Source organism: Petromyzon marinus, unplaced genomic scaffold (assembly GCF_048934315.1).
Source record: "Petromyzon marinus isolate PM22_M1 ecotype Great Lakes invasive population unplaced genomic scaffold, UKy_Petmar_22M1.pri1.0 PM_Scaffold_106, whole genome shotgun sequence".
NCBI classification, from domain to species: domain Eukaryota; kingdom Metazoa; phylum Chordata; class Hyperoartia; order Petromyzontiformes; family Petromyzontidae; genus Petromyzon; species Petromyzon marinus.
The window spans coordinates 170,953-195,499 of NW_027423065.1; the positions used below are offsets into that span (position 1 = coordinate 170,953).

Consider the following 24,547-nt stretch of genomic DNA (forward strand, 5'->3'; position numbering starts at 1 on the left):
TCAAAAGCGTCGCTGGCAGGTGGTGATGGGATGGACCCAGGTGCCATGGGTTGACTGAAATGCCCGACAGATGCACCACCTGTGCTCTCTACAGTGCTAACTCGCTCGATAGGCCACTCGGTGCTCCGCTCGTTGTTGTGAGCGTCGCAACGTCACCCTCCATTCTTGATGGAGGGCGACTGCCTCCACCTGCCCAGCAGCGTCCTTCATGAGCCTCTTCCACAGAAGTCGTTCTTGACACCGCTGGTACCAGTTATCGGCAAGTTTCCGATACCACATCAACCCCTCCCCCCACCCCCCCGAGTACGTGATGTACCCAAGGCATGCTCTTTCATACTGAGTGAGAGTTCCACAGGACATGACGAAGCCAATGAAAGGATAACGCCGCTCTCCTGAAACTTCCACTGCCAAACCAGAGCTGGCCACGAGCAACATTGCCCAGTTAAGCGAACACCTCCACCCTCTCTACAAGCACCCGGGCGTTTTGCTTTGGTAGGGGTGATCCTAAGGCCCCATCTCTTTGTGATATCCTCTATACCAAGCAAAAAAGTCTATAATTTTTTCTCGGAGTGAGCAACAGCATATCTAAACAGCATATTCTAAACAACCGCATATCTAAGATGTTTTATCAGTTTGGGAGACGTCTCTAGATATCGCCCGGCATCAACTAGCCTCCCACTGCAAATGTACCGGATATAAATTCCACTGCGACTGCCATGGAAAGCTACTCCAACTACGTGCTGAAAAAGTGAAATAGCGTACGGGCCAGAGGTCATCCCTATCACACCGCAAGGCAAACAGGGTATGGCTCCCACTCCAGACCACACAGCTATAGCTGGGCCTACCCACCTTAATGAAGGGCCTTAATGATCACAAGCAGAAGATCAGGGACCTGGAAAGCACCAATAAACTAAAGCATTCGTTTTTTTGTAATGGTATCATAGGCCTTGAGCATGTCAATAATGTAGAGATCTAGATTCCGTTAAAATTATTTGGCAAGGCTGGTGAGTCAGATGCCTTCCATGGTCTCCTCTACCAGGTGTGGCGCCATGAGTTATCTTATTTGAGGACTTAATTGCCCAAGTCGGTCACGAGACTCGCACTTGGGTGATAGTGATTTGAGAAAATGAGCCAGATCAGCTCAACAAACATGGTACTGAGCCAACGGGTTTGTAATCACCTACACAACTGTTCCGCCATCGACACATTAGACGCCATCTTGGGTGCGCGCCGGGTCTGAGAAAAAAACGTGTACTGGACTACGCAATGGAAGAAGAGTGAATGTGAGGCCATGCCTTTGATACCTAGAGGAACCTATCGTGGGTGTGGTCCGGGCACCGAACCATCGGCTTGCCATCTGTATGATGGCGCCGACTTCTGTTCGTGCACTGCAGCGGTGGTGGATGTCAACCTACGGTGCCCCCTTTCAAGCCCGCAATGGCGAGCTGTTAAAAGCTGCAGACGAGTATTTGACGACTGCTTTGCTGTTCAGTTTGGCGTCTGGCTCCCTCCCTTCTGATGCCGAGAGGGAAAATGGTCAAGGTTCAGGACCGTGGCTCACGCAGCCACAAACGCTGCACCGTGGTATCCAGTCCGGACCTCCCTGGATGATGATGGAGTAGGTGTTTTCAGCGAGCCGAGATAAAAGCAGCAGACCAAATTCTGCACAACATCAGTCGCGCGCGTCTGTGCACAGACGCGCGCGACGCCTGCGCCGCGTCAACTCTGGCGAGCGACCCCCACGGCAGCAGCAAAGTGCCATTGAGGCGAGCGCCAGAAGAATTTTCCCGCAACCACGCTCTCGGCCTTAACGCAACTTTAGAACGCGACGACTCCTCGATACACACCAACAGCGAGGCTGCGTGACCTTCGAAGGAATAATACCGTTACAATGTATATGTACACACACGCACAAGCGCACACACACGCATGCACGCGCATGCGCACGCAGCGCCACGTACGTAAAAATGATATACTGTAGCGTTCAAAACGTAGTGAGTGAAAATCTGCTGCGCGAGTGCCAACACAAACGTGAATGCTGAAGGTTGTAATACTGACAATGACGCAGCAAATCAAGAGCTCGCGTTCGAGAGTCCTGTAAACTGCCCGCGTCTCAATCCCGCGTGTCCCCAATGCAATACTGCTGAGCGGGCACGGCGTGAGCTCCCCCCCCGGGGACACACAGAGTCGGTGGCTTTGATCTCGCCAGAATTCCTCCCGCCCAGCAGTGTAGCATCCCGGAGGTTACGGGCACAGAGATGGGCGCCGCTCGGCCTTCGACGACTCGTTAACACTGATGGTGGTGTCGGGCTCGGTGGGCCACGGGCCGACCACCCGGATAATATACATGCGAGCTTGATTAGTAATCTACACGTCCCCCCCCACCCCCAGCGCCCTCCTCCACCCTCGGAGATGATATTCTCACGAAGAATAAAATGTACGCATAAAATCATTATAAATATGTAATGGGAGTGCGATTGGTAGACTAAGGCTATAAAATCTATACAGGTCGAGTGGGAATGTCGTCTCCGCTAGGACGGCAGGGGTAGCGGAGGTAGCCGGGGGGGGGGGGGGACATTTTAAGTACTTTTGGGGGGGGGTGTCAGGATGAAAAGTTTAAACTTAACATTTAAAAAAATAATACTAATATTTTTAAAAGCGCTACAATTGTACATTCCAGCAGGACCAGCGGGTCGATCCCATGGCAGCGTCGCCCTCACCATACAAGGGAACGTCAGTGCCGCCTCCTGGCCGAAGAAACCCAGAGTGCGATTGTTAATCGAGAACACAAAGTAACACTGATTTAGCGCCGCCATCACCGTCGTCGTCACCGTCGGGGTCCGTCATCACGCGGCGCAGATTCACGCCGGGCTCCCCACGGCGCTCTTCCGTCGACATCTCGGTTCCTCTCTCGGCTCCTCTTCGCCGGGGCCGCCAGTCCGACGCGTCCGGGAGCGCGTGCGCTTGATGGCCGGACGGGTGGGCGGTCGGTCGGTCGGGCGGGGGAGGGCCACGGGTGGCACCGCGCGTGCCGGGGTTTGGCACCGCGTGTGCCGGGGTTTGGCACCGCTCGCCGCCGCTGCGCATTGGGAGCGCGCCAATGCGCGCGCGCGACGTGATATGCTCAACACTCACGTACGTAGCGGGGGGTGTTTTTGTTTTGTTGTCATTTTGATTTGAAGTTTCCTCAGTCCGAGCGTCGTGCGCGAGTCGCTTTTTGCCGATTTGTTTTTCGTTCACAGTACGTGGAGATGGAGTGCAGAACCATTTCCTTTCCCCATAGCGGCAAACGAAGAGAGGGGGGGGGGACCGCAGCGCCCGCCCGCTGCATACATCAGTGTCAAACAAACATGAGCTTGCGACTGCCTGTTTACGTTCTCCCAAATACCTTTAAACGCCTGCCCCTACCACTCCGCCTCTTGCCGCCGCTGTCATTGCGCAACCTGGGTCGCCAAGAAAAATTTGGCACTTGTCGCAGTTACGAACGCGAAACAAAAGTTAGCGACGTTTTTTTTTGCTGGCTCTTTAAAGTATTTTGCTACTTGTTTTGCTTTCAGCTTATTTTACATCGCAGGTTGAGTGAAGAGGAGGTCCATGGTCGCCAAGTCAGCTCCTGCGATGGCTCCTCGCCTCGACCCCCCCCCGCCCCCCCACAGCCCCCCGGGGTCAGATGCCTCCCGTCAGGTCCCTGATGACTCTGCCCCGCACGAGCTTCCGCAGGAAGTCCTTCTCCCTCGCGATGTTGTGAGTCCACGACTGCGGGGTAGGGGGGGGGGGGGATCGGCAGCGGTGGGAGAAGAGGGGAAGGAGGAGGAGGGGGGATGGTGAACAGTCAGGGGGGGGGACGAGGACGGTCGGGGACAGCGAGGGGTGGCGATGCGGTGCGCCGAGCGGGGAAGGGGGAGGGGGGCCAGGGCCGGGAGGAGGCGACATGGAGGAGGAGGGAGTGGGAAGATTTGGCAAGCGAACACCGAGGCAGGCGGCGCGGGTGAGGACATTGGCAAAAACGGAGGGCGGCTCGAGATCTTATCCGCATTTGTCGCGGATTATATAATTTGCTTTGAGCTCAGGCGCCACCGTAGCTGTGCGGGCGCTGGTGCTCCCTCCGAGCAAGCACTTTGTAAATAAACTTCAAGTCCACCTCACTAGGAATGACAGGAGCTGCAGCAACAACAAAAAAACAAAAAAACTAATTCTTTATGGGCCTCGGGGCCCCACTTTTCAGTCCCCTAAAACCCAAACAGCCCCGTTTGTTTGTGTGCTAATAGATGGGGGGGGGGGGAGCGGTGGGGGCACACTGCAGCACTGCCAGCCAGGCAGGACCTCTCACTGCAGCGAAAAACCACTCGAAAACAGCAAACATGGAATGTGTAAAGAAAGGAGAGGACGACGGCTTATCCATTGTGAGCAGCCCGCTTGTCCCAATCGCAGTAAACACCCGCTGGGGTAAACGCTCTCTCGCTGACCCGTGATAGAGCCCCTGGAGTAATCTCGCTGTGGGCTCGACCCCGGGGCGGGACATGTCGCGCGTGCGTGCCACAGACCCCCCTCTCCCACAGAACCCCCTCAACCACAGACCCCCCTCAACCACAGACCCCCCTCTACCACAGACCCCCATGAGGGGTCGGCCCCCCAGGGGGGGCTAAAGGTGGCCGCGCGGGGCAGCGGCGGCACTCGGAGTCCGCTTGCTTGTGCCGGCCCCCGTGAGCCGTTTGCGATGCAGCCTTTGTGATTTTAACACGTAGTAGTAGCAGTGCTTTCTTGACCAATTATATCCACGATAGAGGTTTTTGTTTGGTTAGACCGCGTGAATACCCACGACCACTACCCCACACAGCCAAATAGTAAGGTTTGTCACGTAAACAAAACGTGCCGATTAGTTACTAGTTTAGCACACCGGTTGTGTGTTGGAGAGTAAACCCACTACAACATTTACAATTCGAGTGCCGTGACGTTCACCTGGTAATTACAACAACCAGCCTTGTCAGGCGACAAACAGTTGCGGAGAAAGCCTCCTCCTGTTTAATGTAGTCATGTAAATTACAATGGATATCTATTATTAGTTTGGATTATTCACAGTTAATGTACGTACATTATGTACAATATGTGAATCTAACAGTATGCAGAGGAGCAATTAATCCGGTACACACATTCTGTTCAAAGCTTTGCTAATACATCTTTCATATTCTTAGCTCTTTCGGTAAAGTCACGTTGAAGGGAAACAATAAAATATATATAAAACAAAAATTCTCACGACGTTTCGACCATAACACCATAACAAAAACGGTCATCATCAAACGGTCATCATCAGGTTTTTCACACCTGATGATGACCGTTTGTGTTATGGTCGAAACGTCATGAGAATTGTTATTGTTTTATATATATTTTATCATTTTATTGTTTCCCTTCAACGTGACTTTACCGAAAGAGCTAAGAATATGAATTACTGCAGTCACGAAAGCTTTAAATCAAAATTTAATACATCTTTCGTTTCGAGTATGCCATAAATGTCCACGCGACAATCCACTTGGTTGAGCTGTCACTTGTGGCGAGGTGGCTTCTGAAGAAGAGCTACATAGCTCAGTGGGCCTTACCTGGTAAAATAAAAAAAAACTGTTTTAATAGCTTAATATGCAATACCCATTATTGGCTGCTTACAGTTCATCACCATTCGCGTATAGTGACCTGTATAGGCATACAGTTAAACAGCGTACTATTATTTGGTAATAGGCTTCCAAGCAGCACTAAGCCTGTAGTTATTTGAACGTTTAAAATGATTTTAATTTCTCTAGATTTCCTAATTAGTCTTGGCCAGTCGTAAGTAGTTTAACACAAAACATCAACTTATCGAAATGAATTAAGTGTACTTGTTGGTATGCGTGTTCGGCAACTGTTCTTTTAGTCTCATGGTGATGAAGGAATTAAAACTGTTAAAATACCATACATTGCGGGAGTAACTGATAAACTAGCCAGAATTTTGGAAAAAACATTCGAGTAAGATTTGGCACGGTACATAAAATACAAAAACTAATGTCTGGTACTAAAGATGTATTGCCAAAGCTATAAACAGAAGGTGTGTACTGGATTAATTGCTCCTTTGGTAAATGTTACGTTGGTCAGACGGGCGGTGGCGGGTTTAACGACACATTTATATTTACGCGATCTAACCCAACAAAAACCTCTATCATCCTTCGCGATGTCAAAATGAGAATGATGGCGGCGACGCGGTCTCGCGCTCGCCCGCTCACCCGCTGGCCCTTGGCCGCTGGCAGTCGGGTGCTGGCCGGTCGGGCGCTCACAGCGGGGAGGCCAATGCAACCGAGTCGGCTCACGCGGTGTCCGCGACTGGCACCCCGAGCGCCGTGCGGCGCCACCCCTCGGCTGCCCTAGCTTCCTCTTCCCCTCTAAAGGAGCTGCGGTCGAGGCAGCCGGGGCAGCGTGAAGTCATAGCACTGAGCCGGCGCCGCTGAACATATCTAGGTTTGACTCTAAAGGTTCAGCCACCCATGGTAAACCGGTTCTTAAGTGTGGTGAGTTGATCGTTGGAGCCCTGGCACCAGTGATGACAGAGACCTGTAGACTCACACAGAGACCCATAGATTCACACAGACTGGGTAGTGATTTAACCGGGTTCTCAAGTGTATCGAATCGATGGTCTGAGCCCAGTTAACGACAAATGCACGCGAAAAAATAACGTAAAATTTTGTGCGAGTCTATGAATTTGGCAAAATTCCAACCAGTGAGAATTAGCAACGTCGGTTTGACTGCCACGTAACAAAACATTTATCTGCATCAGGCCACGTGGCTAAGCGATTCTCCTATGCCGTGCGAATAAGAAATAACCTGAAGTCGTTTTGCGACATCAGTTTCCGAGGTGCGACGCGGCGCTCTGCGAGGGCGATTAATTAACTCGCACCAACATCAGCGTCAGGCCGATGTTGGTGCCAGTGCACGCAACATCAACGGTCGCCATTCAGAGGCGGTGATATCACCGCTGCCCTTGTGCCAGGCTGGGTGCGCTATAAGGTCACGTGACGTGTCGAATGGTAAGGGACAAACCCAGGTGCCATGGGTTGACTGAATGAGTTGACTGACAGATGCACAACCTCTGCTCCCCACTGCGTTTTAGCCACCTGACACTCCGCTCGTTGTTGTGAGCATCGCTCCTCTGCCCTCCGTTATTGTTGAAGGGTGACAGCCTCCAACTGCCCAGTAGCGTCCTTCACGAGCCTCCTTCATAGAGGCCTAATTTAACCACTGTTACCAGTCATCAGCAAGTTCACTCAGCTACACATACTCCTGTCACACATCAGCCCATCTCTTCTCAAGCCAATGCAGCATCCATTTAGCTCCCTCTATGCAGCCAAACAGAAGCTGTTTGGGCATGCGGTGGATGGGCATGCAGGCTACAGCGAGGGAAAAAAAGTATTTGATCCCCTGCTGATTTTGTACGTTTGCCCACTGACAAATAAATTATCAGTCTATAATTCTAATGGTAAGTTTATTTGAACAGTGAGAGACAGAATAACAACAAGAAAATCCAGAAAAACGCATGTAAAAAATGTTATAAATTGATTTGCATTTTAATGAGGGAAAAAAGTATTTGACCCCCTCTCAATCAGAAAAATTTCTGGCTCCCAGGTGTCTTTTATACAGGTAACGAGCTGAGATTAGGAGCACACTTTTAAAGGGAGTGCTCCTAATCTCAGCTTGTTACCTGTAGAAAAGACACCTGTCCACAGAAGCAATCCAAACTCTCCACCATGGCCAAGACCAAAGAGCTCTCCAAGGATGTCAGGGACAAGATTGTAGACCTACATAAGGCTGGAATGGGCTACAAGACCATTGGCAAGCAGATTGGTGAGAAAGTGACAACAGTTGGTGCGATTGTTCGCAAATGGAAGAAACACAAAAGAACTGTCAATCTCCCTTGGCCTTGGGCTCCATGCAAGATCTCACCTCGTGGTTGCAATGATCATGAGAACGGTGAGGAATCAGCCCAGAACTACACGGGAGGATCTTGTCAATGATCTGAAGGCAGCTGGGACCATAGTCACCAAGAAAACAATTGGTAACACACTACGCCGTGAAGTACTGAAATCCTGCAGCGCCCGCAAGGTCCCCACGCTCAAGAAAGCACATATACATGCCCATCTGAAGTCTGCCAATGAACATCTGAATGATTCAGAGGACAACTGGGTGAAAGTGTTGTGGTCAGATGATACCAAAATGGAGCTCTTTGGCATCAACTCAACTCGCCGTGTTTGGAGGAGGAGGAATGCTGCCTATGACCCCAAGAACACCATCCCCACCGTCAAACATGGAGGTGGAAACATTATGCTTTGGGGGTGTTTTTATGCTAAGGGGACAGGACAACTTCACCGCATCAAAGGGATGATGGACGGGGCCATGTACCATCAAATCTTGGGTGAGAACCTCCTTCCCTCAGCCAGGGCATTGAAAATGGGTCATGGATGGGTATTCCAGCATGACAATGACCCAAAACACACAGCCAAGGCAACAAAGGAGTGGCTCAAGAAGAAGCACATTAAGGTCCTGGAGTGGCCTAGCCAGTCTCCAGACCTTAATCCCATAGAAAATCTGTGGAGGGAGCTGAAGGTTCGAGTTGCCAAACGTCAGCCTTGAAACCTTAATGACTTGGAGAAGATCTGCAAAGAGGAGTGGGACAAAATCCCTCCTGAGATGTGTACAAACCTGGTGGCCAACTACAAGAAACGTCTGACCTCTGTGATTGCCAACAAGGGTTTTTCCACCAAGTACCAAGTCATATTTTGCAGAGGGCTCAAATACTTATTTCCCTCATTAAAATGCAAATCAATTTATAACATTTTTGACATGCGTTTTTCCATATTTTTTTGTTGTTATTCTGTCTCTCACTGTTCAAATAAATCTACCATTAAAATTATAGACTGATCATTTCTTTGTCAGTGGGCAAACGTACAAAATCAGCAGGGGATCAAATACTTTTTTTCCCATTGTACAAGATCCAGCCATTGTAGCCTCGCCTACCAGAGGAGATCAGCGATGGGACTGTGTCCAGCTCATTTAAGGATCTCTGAGCTCTTCACACAATCTAGTCTGGTAAAACCCAGGCTGAATCGTAGGCAGGCCAGCTAGCCCAGATGTTCCTTTAAATGGGTCCACGTTTCGCAAGCATAGAGAAGGGAGGGCAAGACTGTGGCCGAGCGACAGGCCGGGTAGCTTACACGCAGTTTCACGCAGCCGATGAAGAGCTAACACTGCTTGACTGATTAAGAGTGAGACTCGTGCTGTCCAGGTTATGGCAAATTATCAACTCTCTAAAACTGCCCATTACTCATGGGGAGTTGAGGGGGTGGATATTTTGCTGACACAAATTACCCAGCCAGGTGCATTATTATTTTGATTGGGCTCATGGTTCAGTAGGAGTCACCAACTCTGAGCAGCAATTACCAGAGCATCAGTATAACATGGTTGACCAAATAGGAAGCCATCCCTTGACCACACCTGAGCATTGATCAGCTTCCTATTGTATTATCTGTACCAGAAGGGAATTCCTCTGATAAAACCATGGAAAGCTTATTTAACCACATTTGCAGAACGGACGTTAAATAATGTAGGAGCCAGAGGACATCCCTGTTGCAGCTCAAGGTGAAAGGGGAAATGACTCCCAGCCACGTAACTGGCTGGGAGTCAAGAGACCCTGAAAGCACAAACAACAACCCAGAGCCCTGGTGTACTGATGGTATACTAGGCCTTGACCATGTAAAAAAAGCAGATATGTAGGTTCTGTTGAAATGAACTAGAACTCTGCTGTAGCAGATGGACAAGGAATGTAACGTTTGTGCAGGACCGCCTCAGGCTAAAACCACATTGGGGCTCCGCAAGCCTCTCCTCGGGTGACAATGAACAATCCTTTCCAGGACCTTTGCCAGCTTCACTGAGGAGGGAATGCTACAGTAGTTGTTACAAACAGTGCGGTCTCCCTTCTTAAAATGGGGGACCACCAGAGCATCTTTACAATCCTGGAAAACCTGTCCTGTTGTCCAGACGGTTGTAATTATGTCATAAAGGGCAGCCTGCACACAATCACCACCCTCTCTGAGCAGTTCGCTTGGGAGGTCATCTCTGGTCGGCGCTCTTCCCGGTCTCAGGCTTTGGATCGCTCTTAAAACCTCCTCAGCAGATGGTACATCATCAGCCAGACACTCACAGGGAGTGGCTAATTCCTCTAATATTTGAGGGTGACTGCAGCCCCAGCAGGGTCAACCCCACCTTTCCCCGTAATGTTATGTGGGCTGAGGGGTTTTTCCTGCCCCAGGACAGCAATGCTCAGCAAACCTGCAGACCTGTTCCTGGGGGTCGGAGATCGGATCACCACCTTTTCCCTTGGGGACGGTAATAGGTGTGGTGCTGCGAGTTACTTTTTTGATGGAAATAAAGAGTGATTTGTGATCGTGAGCTGCTGAGGCATTTCCATCTCCTCAGCATCCCAAAACCACCACTCATCCTTGCAGAGGCGCATGGATCTCTAACCCTCTGAATGGGCTTGTCCCTTTCCCTCAGCTATCTCGAACACCTCCTCTGTCAGCAAGGTTTTCTGGGGAGGTTTGGTCTGCGTACCCAATGTAGCCGTTGCAGCTGCATGAACCACGGACCTGAACCTCACCCATTTCCCCTTGGCATCAAAAGGAGGGGGGGGGTGATTCTAACCCCAGCTGCAAACAATGATGGCAATCTCACTTTCAAACTTTCATCAGCTAGATGACACCAAGCCTCTGTGGGTTTGAATGGGGTCCTAGGTGGTTGCCCAACACCGCAGTGCAAATAACAAGCCAATGATTAGTGGGTAAATCACCCCCACCGTTGGTCCTGGTGTCAAGGACATGGGCCTGCAATCTCTGTTCCACCACTCTGCAGGCCAGCAGATGTTCTTTCTTGGACCCGGTGTACATCCATGTTGTGTGCATTCACTGAAGCCGGAACAGCGTATTCGCGACTACAAGACCATGGGCTGCACAGAAGTCTAGCAGCCTCCTGCTTTTATTGACCTGATCTGGCCCATGCTTTCCAATCATTCCGGTCCAGGTGCATGTATCATGACCAACTCGGGCATTAACGTCACCCAACAAAATGACTTTGTCCTGAGGGGCCACTTTAGACAACATTGTGGAAAGGTCAGAGAAGGCATCTTACTCAACAGCCTCACCTATATTACTCAAATAATTATTCATTTTGTGTGAGAGAGTAAGCCACCATTACCACCATTTCATGCCTCCCTTGATGTGGAAGTGAGCCCACAGTAGCCTGGGAATCAGCACACTCCCACACCCCCTTCAGTATTTTGCTCAAAGAAGAACCCCTCCCTGTTGTTTGGCAGTCTCCTGCTCCAAGTAAAGGACTGTCCACCCCTCATGGTGACCACAGCCACAACCATGTGACCGTAAAAAATGAAAGCCTGTCACAGTGGCACAGGCGGTGCCAGCGCAGCTCCATACAGGAGAGCGGGCAGCCTCTACTCCTCAAGTGAGCGCTCAATCATTCGGCGTGGATCGACCGTTTCTGAACGAACCCGGAGGGGGTGGGGTGAGTGCTTCAGCCTCCCTGCTCAGCTATATGGGGTTTGGCAAGGAGACGTTATGAGAGCCTGTCCCAACCGAGGCCTCCGGCACAAGCAAAATATTCATCGGCTGTTTCCATCGTGAGTTTTTTCTGAAGTCGAATGAAAGTCGAACGCGTTACGAGCTCCTCACTAAACACACAAAGACAAAGGTCCCCCGTGAAGCCTTAACAGATTGTTGGGGGAAAGTTGTGGTTAAGGGACGCACAAAAAAAATATCCCCCGTATAGCCTGAACAGACCTTTGGGGAAAGTACTGCTAGCGAGCACCTATGAAGGGCGGCACGGCACATGAGGGGGTGGGTGGCCAACACCACGCTGGGCGGCCTTTGTCTCCCTAGTGCGATGTTTACACACTATACAAGGTACTCATTTTAACTCGGGTCGCTGGGAATGTAGCGCAGCTAACCGCTGTAACACTACCCACTAAGGGACGCACACAAGCAAATACACAAACAAAGAATCAAACACACTCACCTTTCTAGATTTAAAGCTTTCGTGACTGCAAGGATCCATACTCTTTGGTTCTATTCGGTAAAGTCACGTATGTAAAAAATAAACAACAAAAAATCACGACGTTTCGGCCACAACACAAGCGGCCTTCATCAGGTGAAGGGATCAGGCTGTCTCGAGGACAGCGCTGGAGTGGAACACAGCCATGCTCAGACCGCGACCTTTAAGCTGTGTGCGAGGAAAACAAGGTGCCTTGACGAAGGAATTAGCATAAAAAATTAGCATTTGATTGCCCGATTTAGCATAGAAGTGGTGTACATGCAAGTGCACATGCCGGTTGGCGCGGAGGGTGGGGAGGGGAGTTTCCCTATTGATGGTGTGAAAAGGGAATTTAAGAGCTGCGAAAGTTTGGGGTACCACTACTTGAAAAATATACTGTACCATTGAAAATTAGTTTAATGTTTGGTTCGATTTAGAACATCTTTCCAATGGTTGCTTAATTTGAAACCATCTTCTCGGTTGAAATTGTGTCTGTGCTCGTAGATCTGAATTGCCCCGTGAACAAATCTCTGATAAAAACCCGTGGGTTTGCAAATAACCTTGGTATCGGAGAAAATTATATCGTGATCACCCACAGCGTTGTAACAATGATCAGCTACGGCAGAAGAATTCGTTTTACCGTGTTTAAAATCTGATGTGTGCTCGTGAATTCGGTCAGAGACATGTCGCTTTGTCTCCCCGATATAGCAATCACCGCAGGTACAACTCAATTTGTAAACCCCGGGGTGCTGTAAGTCAGGAATGACATCCTTCACGGATGGGATCAGATCACGAATTTTGTGTACTCTATTGAACCGGACCTGGATCTTGTGTTTGTTTAGAATTTTGGAAATCCTTTTATATACGGTAGTGTGATGGTTTTGACCGGAGTATCAAGTGGTTGTTTCTGTATGGAGGGAGAAACAGCTTGGCGGATGGTACGGTCAGAGTATCCATTCCTTTTGAGGGCCAGGTGTACATGTTTGAATTCACTGGTCAGGTGGTGTTGGTCCGAAATGCAATGAGCCCTATGGTATAAAGTTTTGATGAGAGAATTCTTCTGGGCTGGGTGGTGGTGGGAATCAGGCTTCAAGTAGGAATCCGTGTGGGTGGGTTTCCTGTAGACAGAATGCCCCAATGAGCCATCAGGTCTTCTCTCAAACAGAACATCCAAGAATGGTAGCTTGCCATCTTTCTCCACCTCCATGGTGAATTTGATGGCGGGATGTCTGGAATTGATGTGGTGTAGGAAAAGGTTCAGAGCTGGGAGGCCATGTGGCCAAATGACGAAAGTGTCATCCACATATCTCTTCCACAGGGAAGGTCTGAGGGTGGAAGTCTGGATGGCGTCTGATTCAAATTTCTCCATGAAAATATTGGCTATCACTGGTAACAAGGGGGATCCCATGGGGGTACCCTCATTTTGTTTGTAGAAGGAGCCATTCCAAGTAAAGTAGGTATTGTTGAGGCAGTGCCTAACCAGTGCAGGTGTATCGGGGTCTAGTCCATGTTGGACCAAATTTTCAATTATTTCAATGGTATCAGGCACTGGGACCTTGGTGAACAAAGAGACCACATCGAAGCTGACAAGGATATCATCAGGGGACAGTACAACGTCTTTGACCATAGAGACCAATTGGGCTGAGTTAAGTACTGCTGAGGCGGTCTTGCCAGTGAAAGGCAGCAATGTATCTGACAGAAAACGGGCCAGTCTATAGGTAGGGGAGTTGATCGTGGATACGATGGGTCGTAGTGGGGTGCCTTCTTTATGAATCTTGGGAAGACCATAGAATCTAGGGGGTCTTGCAGCAGAAGGTTTCAGGGAAGAACGTTTAGTTGGGTCGATTAGGGAGGTCGAACTTGTGATGATCTTGTTGTTTTTTATCGCTAGGCTATTGGTAGGGTCATTTTTAATTTTTGAGTAACTTCCATCGTGAAGCAGATTCTGGGTTTTGTTGTTGTATGAATCTTTATCCATAATTACAGTAGCGTTGCCTTTATCGGCTGAGAGGATAACTAAATCACTTCTGTTTTTTAAATTCGCGAGTTCATATCGGAGTAGCCTTATCTTCTCTGAGATTGAAGATAGGCTGGCCTTAAACAGAATCTGTTTAGAATTCGGAGAAGATACAGCAGCAGAAGTGAGTGATATGAACTCGATACTTTAGACAGGACTCTCCTACAAGCTCATTTAATGTTAACACAAAAAATGTCACCTTCTGATTGCAATCACGTAGACAACATGACTGCTTCTTCTGCTGATTCACTGTCAGTCAAATGTAAAGCTAACCTGATTTCTAAATTCAACCACCTATCAAAGAAGAACCCAGTTCCACATATAACAAAACTAGATGTTAACAAAATCGTCATTAATCAGAGTAGCACCCCGATTTCGGACAATCTGAAAACAGTACTGGCTAGGGGACTGAATTTCACTGTCACCCCAAAACACATACCAGTAGATGATATCATCTCTCAGGTCGATGTAGCCCTCAAAGGCGTGGGATACATCCAAGCAGACGTTGCGAGAGCTGAAATAGCCACTATTCTTAAGAATGCTAAGAAACCCATTAGTAACATCAGCAAAAATGAACGCTCTGAACTCGCGAATTAAAAAAACAGAAGTGATATAGTCATCCTCTCAGCCAATAAAGACAACGCTACTGTAATTATGGATAAAGATTCATACAACAACAAAATCCAGAATCTGCTCAACGATGGAAGTTACTCAAAAATAAAAAATGACCCTATCACAATAGCCTAGCGATAAAAACCAACAAGATCATCACAAGTTCGACCTCCCTAATCGACCCAACTAAACGTCCCTCCCTAAAACCTTCTGCTGGAAGACCCCCTAGATTCTATTGTCTTCCCAAGATTCATAAAGATGGCACCCCACTACGACCCATTGTATCCACGATCAACTCCTCTACCTATAGACTGGCCCGTTTACTGTCAGATACCTTGCTGCCTTTCACTGGCAAGACCACCTCAGCAGTACTTAACTCAGCCCAATTGGTCTCTATGGTCAAAGACGTTGTACTGTCCCCTGACAATATCCTTGTCAGCTTCGATGTGGTCTCTTTGTTCACCAAGGTCCCTGTGCCTGATACCATTGAAATAATTGAAAATTTGGTCCAACATGGACTAGACCCCGATACATCTGCACTGGTTAGGCACTGCCTCAACAATACCTACTTAACTTGGAATGGCTCCTTCTACAAACAAAATGAGGGTACCCCCATGGGATCCCCCTTGTCACCAGGATAGCCAATATTTTCATGGAGAAATTTGAATCAGACGCCATCCAGACTTCCACCCTCAGACCTTCCCTGTGGAAGAGATATGTGGATGACACTTTCGTCATTTGGCCACATGGCCTCCCAGATCTGAACCTTTTCCTACACCACATCAATTCCAGACATCCCGCCATCAAATTCACCATGGAGGTGGAGAAAGATGGCAAGCTACCATTCTTGGATGTTCTGTTTGAGAGGAGACCTGATGGCTCATTGGGGCATTCTGTCTACAGGAAACCCACCCACATGGATTCCTACTTGAAGCCTGATTCCCACCACCACCCAGCCCAGAATAATTCTCTCATCAAAACTTTATACCATAGGGCTCATTGCATTTCGGACCAACACCACCTGACCAGTGAATTAAAACATGTACACCTGGCCCTCAAAATGAATGGATACTCTGACCGTACCATCCGCCAAGCTGTTTCTCCCTCCATACAGAAACAACCACTTGATACTCCGGTCAAAACCATCACACTACCGTATATAGCAGGCGTTGCTAAAAGGATTTCCAAAATTCTAAACAAACACAAGATGCAGGTCCGGTTCAATACAGTACACAAAATTCGTGATCTGATCCCATCCGTGAAGGATGTCATTCCTGACTTACAGTACCCCGGGGTTTACAAATTGAGTTGTACCTGCGGTGATTGCTATATCGGGGAGACAAAGCAACATGTCTCTGACCGAATTCGCGAGCACTAATCAGATTTGAAACACGGTAAAACGAATTCTTCTACCGTAGCTGATCATTGTTACAACGCTGTGGGTGATCACGATATAATTTAATCCGATACCAAGGTTCTTTGCAAACCCACGGGTGTTTATCAGAGATTTGTTCACGAGGCAATTCAGATCTACAAGCACAGACACAATTTCAACCGAGAAGATGGATTCAAATTAAGCAAAAATTGGAAAGATGTTCTAAATCGAACCAAACATGAAACAAATTTTCAATGGTACAGTATATTTTTCAAGTAGTGGTACCCCAAACTTTCACAGCTCTTAAATTCCCTTTTCACACCATCAATAGGGAAACTCCCCCTACCCCCTCCCCCCCCGCGCCAACTGGCATGTGCACTTGCATGTACACCACTTCTATGCTAAGTCGGGCAATCAAATGCTAATTTTTTATGCTAATTCCTTTGTCAAGGCACTTTGTTTCCTCGCACACATCTTAAAGCTCGCGGTCTGAGCATGGCTGTGTTCCACTCCAGCGCTGTCCTCGAGACAGCCTGATCCCTTCACCTGATGAAGGCCGCTTGTGTTGTGGCTGAAACGTCGTGATTTTTTGTTGTTTTATTTTTTACTTAAGTGACTTCACCGAATAGAACCAAAGAGTACAGACTCACCTCCTTGATGGCCGACATCTTGGTGCTCTCGTAGTAGTGCAACGGAGCGCTCAGGTTGCTCATATCGTAGCCAAAGCCAGCGACGTCCACCTCGTCGCAGTTGTGCAGCGCCATCGTGATGGCCACCGTGCCCAGTGTGGGGATGTTCTGCACAGTCAGAGGCGACAGCAGACACGCTGAGTTCACGAGACACACACTTAGACCAGCAGACACACTGAGTTCACGAGACACACATTTAGACCAGCAGACACACTGAGTTCACTAAACACACACTTAGACCAGCAGACACGCTGAGTTCACTAGACACACACTTAGACCAGCAGACACGCTGAGTTCACTAGACACACACTTAGACCAGTAGACACGCTGAGTTCACTAGACACACACTTAGACCAGCAGACACGCTGAGTTCACTAGACACACACTTAGACCAGCAGACACGCTGAGTTCACTAGACACACACTTAGACCAGCAGACACACTGAGTTCACTAGACACACACTTAGACCAGCAGACACACTGAGTTCACGAGACACACATTTAGACCAGCAGACATGCTGAGTTCACTAAACACACACTTAGACCAGCAGACACGCTGAGTTCACTAGACACACACTTAGACCAGCAGACACGCTGAGTTCACTAGACACACACTTAGACCAGTAGACACGCTGAGTTCACTAGACACACACTTAGACCAGCAGACACGCTGAGTTCACTAGACACACACTTAGACCAGCAGACACGCTGAGTTCACTAGACACACACTTAGACCAGCAGACACACTGAGTTCACTAGACACACACTTAGACCAGCAGACACACTGAGTTCACTAAACACACACTTAGACCAGCAGACATGCTGAGTTCACTAGACACACACTTAGACCAGCAGACACACTGAGTTCACTAGACACACACTTAGACCAGCAGACACACTGAGTTCACTAAACACACACTTAGACCAGCAGACATGACGAGTTCACTAGACACACACTTAGACCAGCAGACACGCTGAGTTCACTAGACACACACTTAGACCAGCAGACACGCTGAGTTCACTAGATACACACTTAGACCAGCAGACACACTGAGTTCACTAGACACACACTTAGACCAGCAGACACGCTGAGTTCACTAGACACACACTTAGACCAGCAGACACGCTGAGTTCACTAGACACACACTTAGACCAGCAGACACGCTGAGTTCACTAAACACACACTTAGACCAGCAGACAAGCTGAGTTCACTAGACACGCACTTAGACCAGCAGACACGCTGAGTTCACTAAACACACACTTAGACCAGCAGACAAGCTGAGTTCACTAGACACACACTTAGACCAGCAGACACGCTGAGATCACTAAACACACACTTAGACCAGCAGACACGCTGAGTTCACTAGATACACACTTAGACCAGCAGACACACTGAGTTCACTAGACACACACTTAGACCAGCAGACACGCTGAGTTCACTAGACACACACTTAGACCAGCAGACACGCTGAGTTCACTAAACACACACTTAGACCAGCAGACACACTGAGTTCACTAGACATACACATAGACCAGCAGACACGCTGAGTTCACTAGACACACACTTAGACCAGCAGACACGCTGAGTTCACTTAACACACACTTAGACCAGCAGACACGCTGAGTTCACTAGACACACACTTAGACCAGCAGACACGCTGAGTTCACTAAACACACACTTAGACCAGCAGACAAGCTGAGTTCACTAAACACACACTTAGACCAGCAGACACACTGAGTTCACTAGACACACACTTAGACCAGCAGACACACTGAGTTCACTAAACACACACTTAGACCAGCAGACATGCTGTGTTCACTAGACACACACTTAGACCAGCAGACACACTGAGTTCACTAAACACACACTTAGACCAGCAGACACACTGAGTTCACTAGACACACACTTAGACCAGCAGACACACTGAGTTCACTAAACACACACTTAGACCAGCAGACATGACGAGTTCACTAGACACACACTTAGACCAGCAGACATGACGAGTTCACTAGACACACACTTAGACTAGCAGACATGCAAAGCTCAAGATGGCAGCGGCGGCGCCGTGTGTAACGTGTGTAGCAGCGTGTGAGTTGTTTTTGTGAGTTGTTTTGTGAGTGTAAACTGTGCGTGAGAATGTGTGAAAATGTGAGTGAGAATGAGCTGTGTGTGAGCTGCGTGTGAGTGTGTGTGAGTGAGCCACTATTAAGACCTTCATGATGGTGAGCGGGCCCCGGTAAAACTACGTGGCCGTGAGTGAGAGCCATTCCCTGTACACCTTGGGGTGCGACAGGGATGTCCTCTGGCTCCCACATTATTTAACATCTATTTTGACCACGTAGTTTGTGAAGCCTTTCAATAGCTGTACTGGGGGAATCTCCATTTGGTACAGATATAACTGGAGGCTGATCGATGCCCGGGTGCGGTCAAGGGATGGCTCCCTATTGCTCAACCAGGTTATGTATGCCGATGATTTGGTAATAGCTGCTCATTCAGAGGAGGAGTTGGAGACGCCGCTGCTGAGACTGGAGCGTGCCACTAAGAGATGGGGCCTTACCATCAGCCCCACCAAAACTAAGCACCTGCCTAGGTATTTTGTACCATCGGACACTCCACCCCCACAACTCCCAATCGGTGATGGGGCAGTTGTGGAGAGAGTGGAGAGTTTCCCATACCTGGGCAGTGTGCTTATGACCGGCCCCAGTTTAACAGCAGAGGTCTCACTCCGAATGAGTCAGCCTCAAGATCTTTTCATCGGTTACGTAACGCTGTGTGGAAGTTACCTGGTCTGTCGCTCCACACTAAGCTTCTCGGCCACGAGAAGACCTCTACGCTTGCGAAACGTGGACCCCCTTAATGGAGCACCTTCGCCGGTTGGAAACATTTAGGCTGAAACTAGATATGATGCCTTCGTGACTGCAGGAATTAATCTTTTCTTATTTCTACGTGACTTTACCGAAAAAACCAAAGATTAACATTTAGGCTGGCCTGCCTACGATCCATCCTGGGTTTAACCAGGCTGGATTGTGTGAGTAGCTCACAAATCCTTGAAAGATCTGGGCAAGGTCCCATCGTTGAGCTCCTCCGGCAGGCAAGGCTGCGTTGGCTGGGTCATGTAGCCCGCATGCCCAGCCACCGCATGCCGAAACAGCGTTTGGTCAGCCGGATCGAGGGGGCTAAACGGGTGTTGCACGGGGTAGAGAAGAGATGGAGTGATGTGGTACAGGAGGACGTGGAGCTGAGTGGACTTGCCGATGACTGGTACCAGCGGTGTCAAGACCGGCCTCTGTGGAGGAGGCTCGTGAAGGACGCTACTGGGCAGTTGGAGGCAGTCGCCCTCCAACAACAACGGAGGGCGGAGGAGTGACGCTCACAACAATGAGCGACACTCACAACAACGAGCGGAGCGCCGGGTGGCTAAAGCACAGCAGGTTGGCACAGTAGAGGGCACAGGTGGTGCATCAACCAGTCATCTCATTCATCTTAGTCAGTCGACCCGTGGCACTTGGGTCTGCCCCGTGGCCTCCTGCCCGCGGGCGTTCGACACTTCACGTGGCCTCAAGGTGCACATGGCCTGGCACAAGCGTCGTGGTGACGTCACCGCCACTTAGTGGCGAATGGCGGTTGTTGTTGTGAGCCACAATAAACTACACTAGTCTGGACAGGCAGGTTTGCGTGCTTCCGCCTGCACGTACACCCATCATCATCACAATCCATCTTCACCACCCATCATGATTACCATTCATCACCAACACCATCACCCATCATCAACACTCCGGTAATCAATAAATGTTCTTATGGAACATTCTTAATCTATAAGTAAATTAAACGTAATTGAGGATTCAGGCTTTGCCTAGAAACAGGTTAGTAGGCCTCAAGCATTAGGCCTAACAGTTTAAACTTTAAATTGGTTACCCAACTAAGGTGTTTAATAACTTAACAATTGCAGAGATCGTTAGGTGGCAGATCTTCAGTCACCCCTAAATCTGTTAGTGCATTTTTAACTAACTTGAGGATTAATTCTCACGCCGCAAGCTTTGTCTAATAATAGGTTGGTAGGCCTGAGGCCTAAAGATTTAAACTTTAATTTAGTTCCCCATTTAAGGTATTTAATAACTTAACCTTTTTACAGAGGTCCTTCGATGGGAAATTATCAGTCACCTCTTAATCTATAAGTATTTTTAAAACTCAATTGAGGATCAATTATCTTGCCGCAGGCTTCGCCTAGTACCAGATTAGTAGGCCTAAATGTAAAAACTTTAAATTTGTTTACTCATAGAAGGTGTTTAATAATGTAACAATTATCTGTCATGTTGTCATGGTTCGAGCTGTTCATAAATGTTGCAGAGGTAAAGGTGCAGTCCTGCAACTGCCGGCTCATGCTGCCACGAGAGGAAGCTCTTGAAAGCCTGATTAGATCTTCCTCAAGACATGTCCCAGGCCTAGTTAATAGTGCGACGGACCACAAGCTGTGTTCCTGCCAAGGCAACATTGCCACGGACTCCAAGCTGTGTACCTGCTAAGTCAACATTGCCACGGACTCCAAGCTGTGTTCCTGCCAAGGCAACATTGCCATGGACCCCAACCTGTGTTCCTGCCAAGGCAACATTGCCATGGACCCCAAGCTGTGTTCCTGCCAACGCAACATTGCGACGGACCCCAAGCTATGTTCCTGGAAAACTACACGGAGAGCGTCAAGACGGCCAAGGGTCGTGAATGAAGAGCCCCCTGTGTGGGCTTCAGTGGGGCCGTCTGGTCGGGCAGCAGAGACATGAGAGGCCAAGAAACGACATTCCAGTCGTGGGCTGAGTTCAAGGAGGGCTAGCTCGAGCACCATCCTGCGGCGGGGAAAGGAGGTGGTGCAAACGGTTCAGCCGAGCCCACAACAGCCAAAAATCTGCTGTCCCTGTCTGGGGGGGAGGGGGGCGCTGTTCAACCCGAGCACATGGGAGAGAAGCCGTGCACTTGTGACGAGTGCGGCAAGACGTTTTCTCGCGCTCGGCCTACAAGTATATATTTTTTCTTTTCCGCTTGTGTGTTAATCTGTGTTTACCCCGGATATTTTAGAAATGGCAATTCTCCTGCTGTGTATCCTACTGCTGTCCCTCCCGGCCATATCTAGTGCCACACTCAACTCTACAAACAGCTACCCTCGTTACTTTGCGTCCATACTTGTTGCTCGATTTGCCACTACACCTGCTAATGAAACAGCTCATAGACACTTCTACACTCCATCATTGTATTCTTTTAAACCCTATCTTTGTCCCATTACTTCACCAGCACTCCTTCCAAACTTCATTCTGCTCTTAAAAATAACACCATCTGCGAGCTACTGCTATTCGTCCAAGGTTCGCCGCTCTTCATCCTTTCACAGAAAACACTTGTGCAAACTATTAATTCTACTTTTCCTATTTCTGGGTGGTATTGAGCTTCATCCTGGCCCAAATGAAAAGAACTCGTATAATTCTGTAGATTTTTCCGGCAGGAAAGGTGTTGGTGCTCTACATGTCATCATCAGAGGGCTTGTGATTAAATTAAGTCAACTAAAACTAGAAGTGGCAAATCTTGACCTGGGCATTTTTTGCCTAACAGAAACATTTTTCACTCCTGCCGTCAATGACTTGTAGATTGTGATTGACAACTACAACCTTTTTCGGCTTGACTGAGGATCTAAAGGAGGTGGAATTGCCATCTATGTTCGTAATACTATTGCATGTTCACTAGCTCACTCCTTGTTTAAAAAATGTTGCTTTGAAGGTCTGGCTCTCAAAATAACTCTCCCAAATAATCAACAGATATTGGTAGTGTGCTGCTATCGACCGCCTAATGGTAAGGATGTTGAAGCTGCATCTGCACTGAGAGAGCTTTTTGGCGGCTTCCCTAAATGTGAAATAGTTTTAGTGGGTGATCTAAATTGGAATTGGCTAAACCCGCCGGCCGTGGCCACAAATTTTGCAGATGAATTTGATCTGTTTCAATTAATAAATGTCCCCACAAGACTCAACCTAAAAAACCCGGGACAGTCATCTCTGCTTGATGTCCTATTGACAATGGCCCCTCACAATTTCACACTGACTGGTGTTCTGGGAAATAACCTTAGTGATCACTCCTTCATTTTTGGTGTGAGATCATCAGCCAGACTAAAAGCCCCCCTAAATTGGTTAATAAGCACTCTATGAGACACTTCAGCACTCAGGCATTTACTAATGATGTGCTTCACTCGGATATTGACAAGGTCTGTGATATCCCCAACCTGACTACGACTCGGGAGACCTTCAGGTACATGTTTCTCCAAATTCTTAACAAACATGCTCCGTTGGTTAGATTTAAAACGAAAGGCAACCGCCCACCATGGTTTGATCCTTTGATTACAAAGCTCATGAAAACTAGGGATAAGGCTTGGGCATGTGCTCAGAAAAGTAATTTGGTCAATGACTGGCTAGAATACAGGATTTTAAGGAATAGATGCATCAAAAATATGTGGCATGCAAAACATGCCTACTTTTCCTCCACTCTCCTGGAATCACATGGAAATGCCAGGATTTTCTGGAAAACAATAAAATGTATCGAAAAGGCATCCAAAACAGACAATCTGCCCGTTGAGCTTAACCGAAATGGGGAATATTTTTCAGATCCCAAAAAAATAGCTGACAATTTTCCTCTACCGGAACAGATAGTATTCCCGTCTTTGCTCTACTGTTGGTCACCTAATATACAAACCTATAGCCCATATTTTCAACCTGTCCATCAAAGAAGGATCAGTCCTCTAGAATGGAAAATTCCTATGTCCATCCACTTCACAAAGGGTGCCCTAAAGATGATCCAAATAACTACCGACCTATCTCAATTTTGTCCCCGTTGATGAAAATTTTTGAAAAATTATTGACCTACCAAATTAGCAGTTTCCTGTCCACCAACAATCTACTACATTTAAAACAATCTGGGCTCCGAAAAAAATACAGCACCACATCTGCTGCATTAGACTCTCTGAATCACATTTACAGTAGCCTTAATAATAAGCAGTACTGTGCCTGTCTTTTTCTAGACCTGTCCAAAGCTTTTGATACAGTAGACCACAACACCCTGCTTAGTAAACTAAGTTGCCTCGGTTTTTCTGAAAACGCAGTAAAATGGTTACAAAATTACCTCTTTTCTCGCACCCAAACTGTATTCACAGATGGTTGGAGGTCAAACAGTCTTAAGATAACAAAAGGGGTTCCACAGGGTTCCATCCTTGGCCCCCTTTTGTTATTTCTTTATGTCAATGACTTGGGCACTGACCTGGGTCATTCCAGGGTAAATCTTTTTGCAGATGACACGATACTGATTACTGCTGGCCGCTCTCCGGATGACGTGATTGCTAAGCTAAAGGGTGATTTCAACAAACCACAACATCAGCTAGTTGCTCTTAAACTAGTCCTGAATACCTCCAAAACCAAGGTGCTATGCTTCTCACCAGGACTAAAGCAGGAAGTTGTTTTTCCCCAATTACATTCCTTAAATAATTATCAAATAGAGAAAGTCAAGATCTATAAGTATCTTGGGGTCATCCTGGATTCAAAACTGAATTTTGAAGATCACACTGATTATATTGGTAAAAAGGCAAAAATAAAAATTGGTTTTCTGTATCGACACAAGCACTGCTTCCCCCCAATGTTCCGTTTGGAATTGATAAAAGCTACCATACTGCCTCTACTTGACTACTGTGACATCGTCTATAAATCAGCCCCAAGTACTGTACTG

The 24,547-nt window shown here is 48.1% G+C and overlaps 1 protein-coding gene across 6 annotated transcripts in view; it reads right to left on the bottom strand.

Moving 5' to 3' along the window:
- Positions 1 to 1,801: 1,801 nt before the first annotated feature.
- LOC116957756 (CMP-N-acetylneuraminate-beta-1,4-galactoside alpha-2,3-sialyltransferase-like) overlaps positions 1,802 to 24,547 on the bottom strand; it is a 133,592-nt gene continuing 110,846 nt past the window's right edge. For all 6 annotated transcript variants that reach the window (XM_076063380.1, XM_076063375.1, XM_076063379.1 and 3 more), the window contains 2 exons: positions 16,766 to 16,912; positions 1,802 to 3,756 (listed from right to left, as the gene is read on the bottom strand). In XM_076063380.1, coding sequence (XP_075919495.1) covers positions 3,667 to 3,756; positions 16,766 to 16,912 — 237 coding nt within the window. In that variant the 3' untranslated portion in view covers positions 1,802 to 3,666. The remainder of the gene's footprint in view (positions 3,757 to 16,765; positions 16,913 to 24,547) is intronic.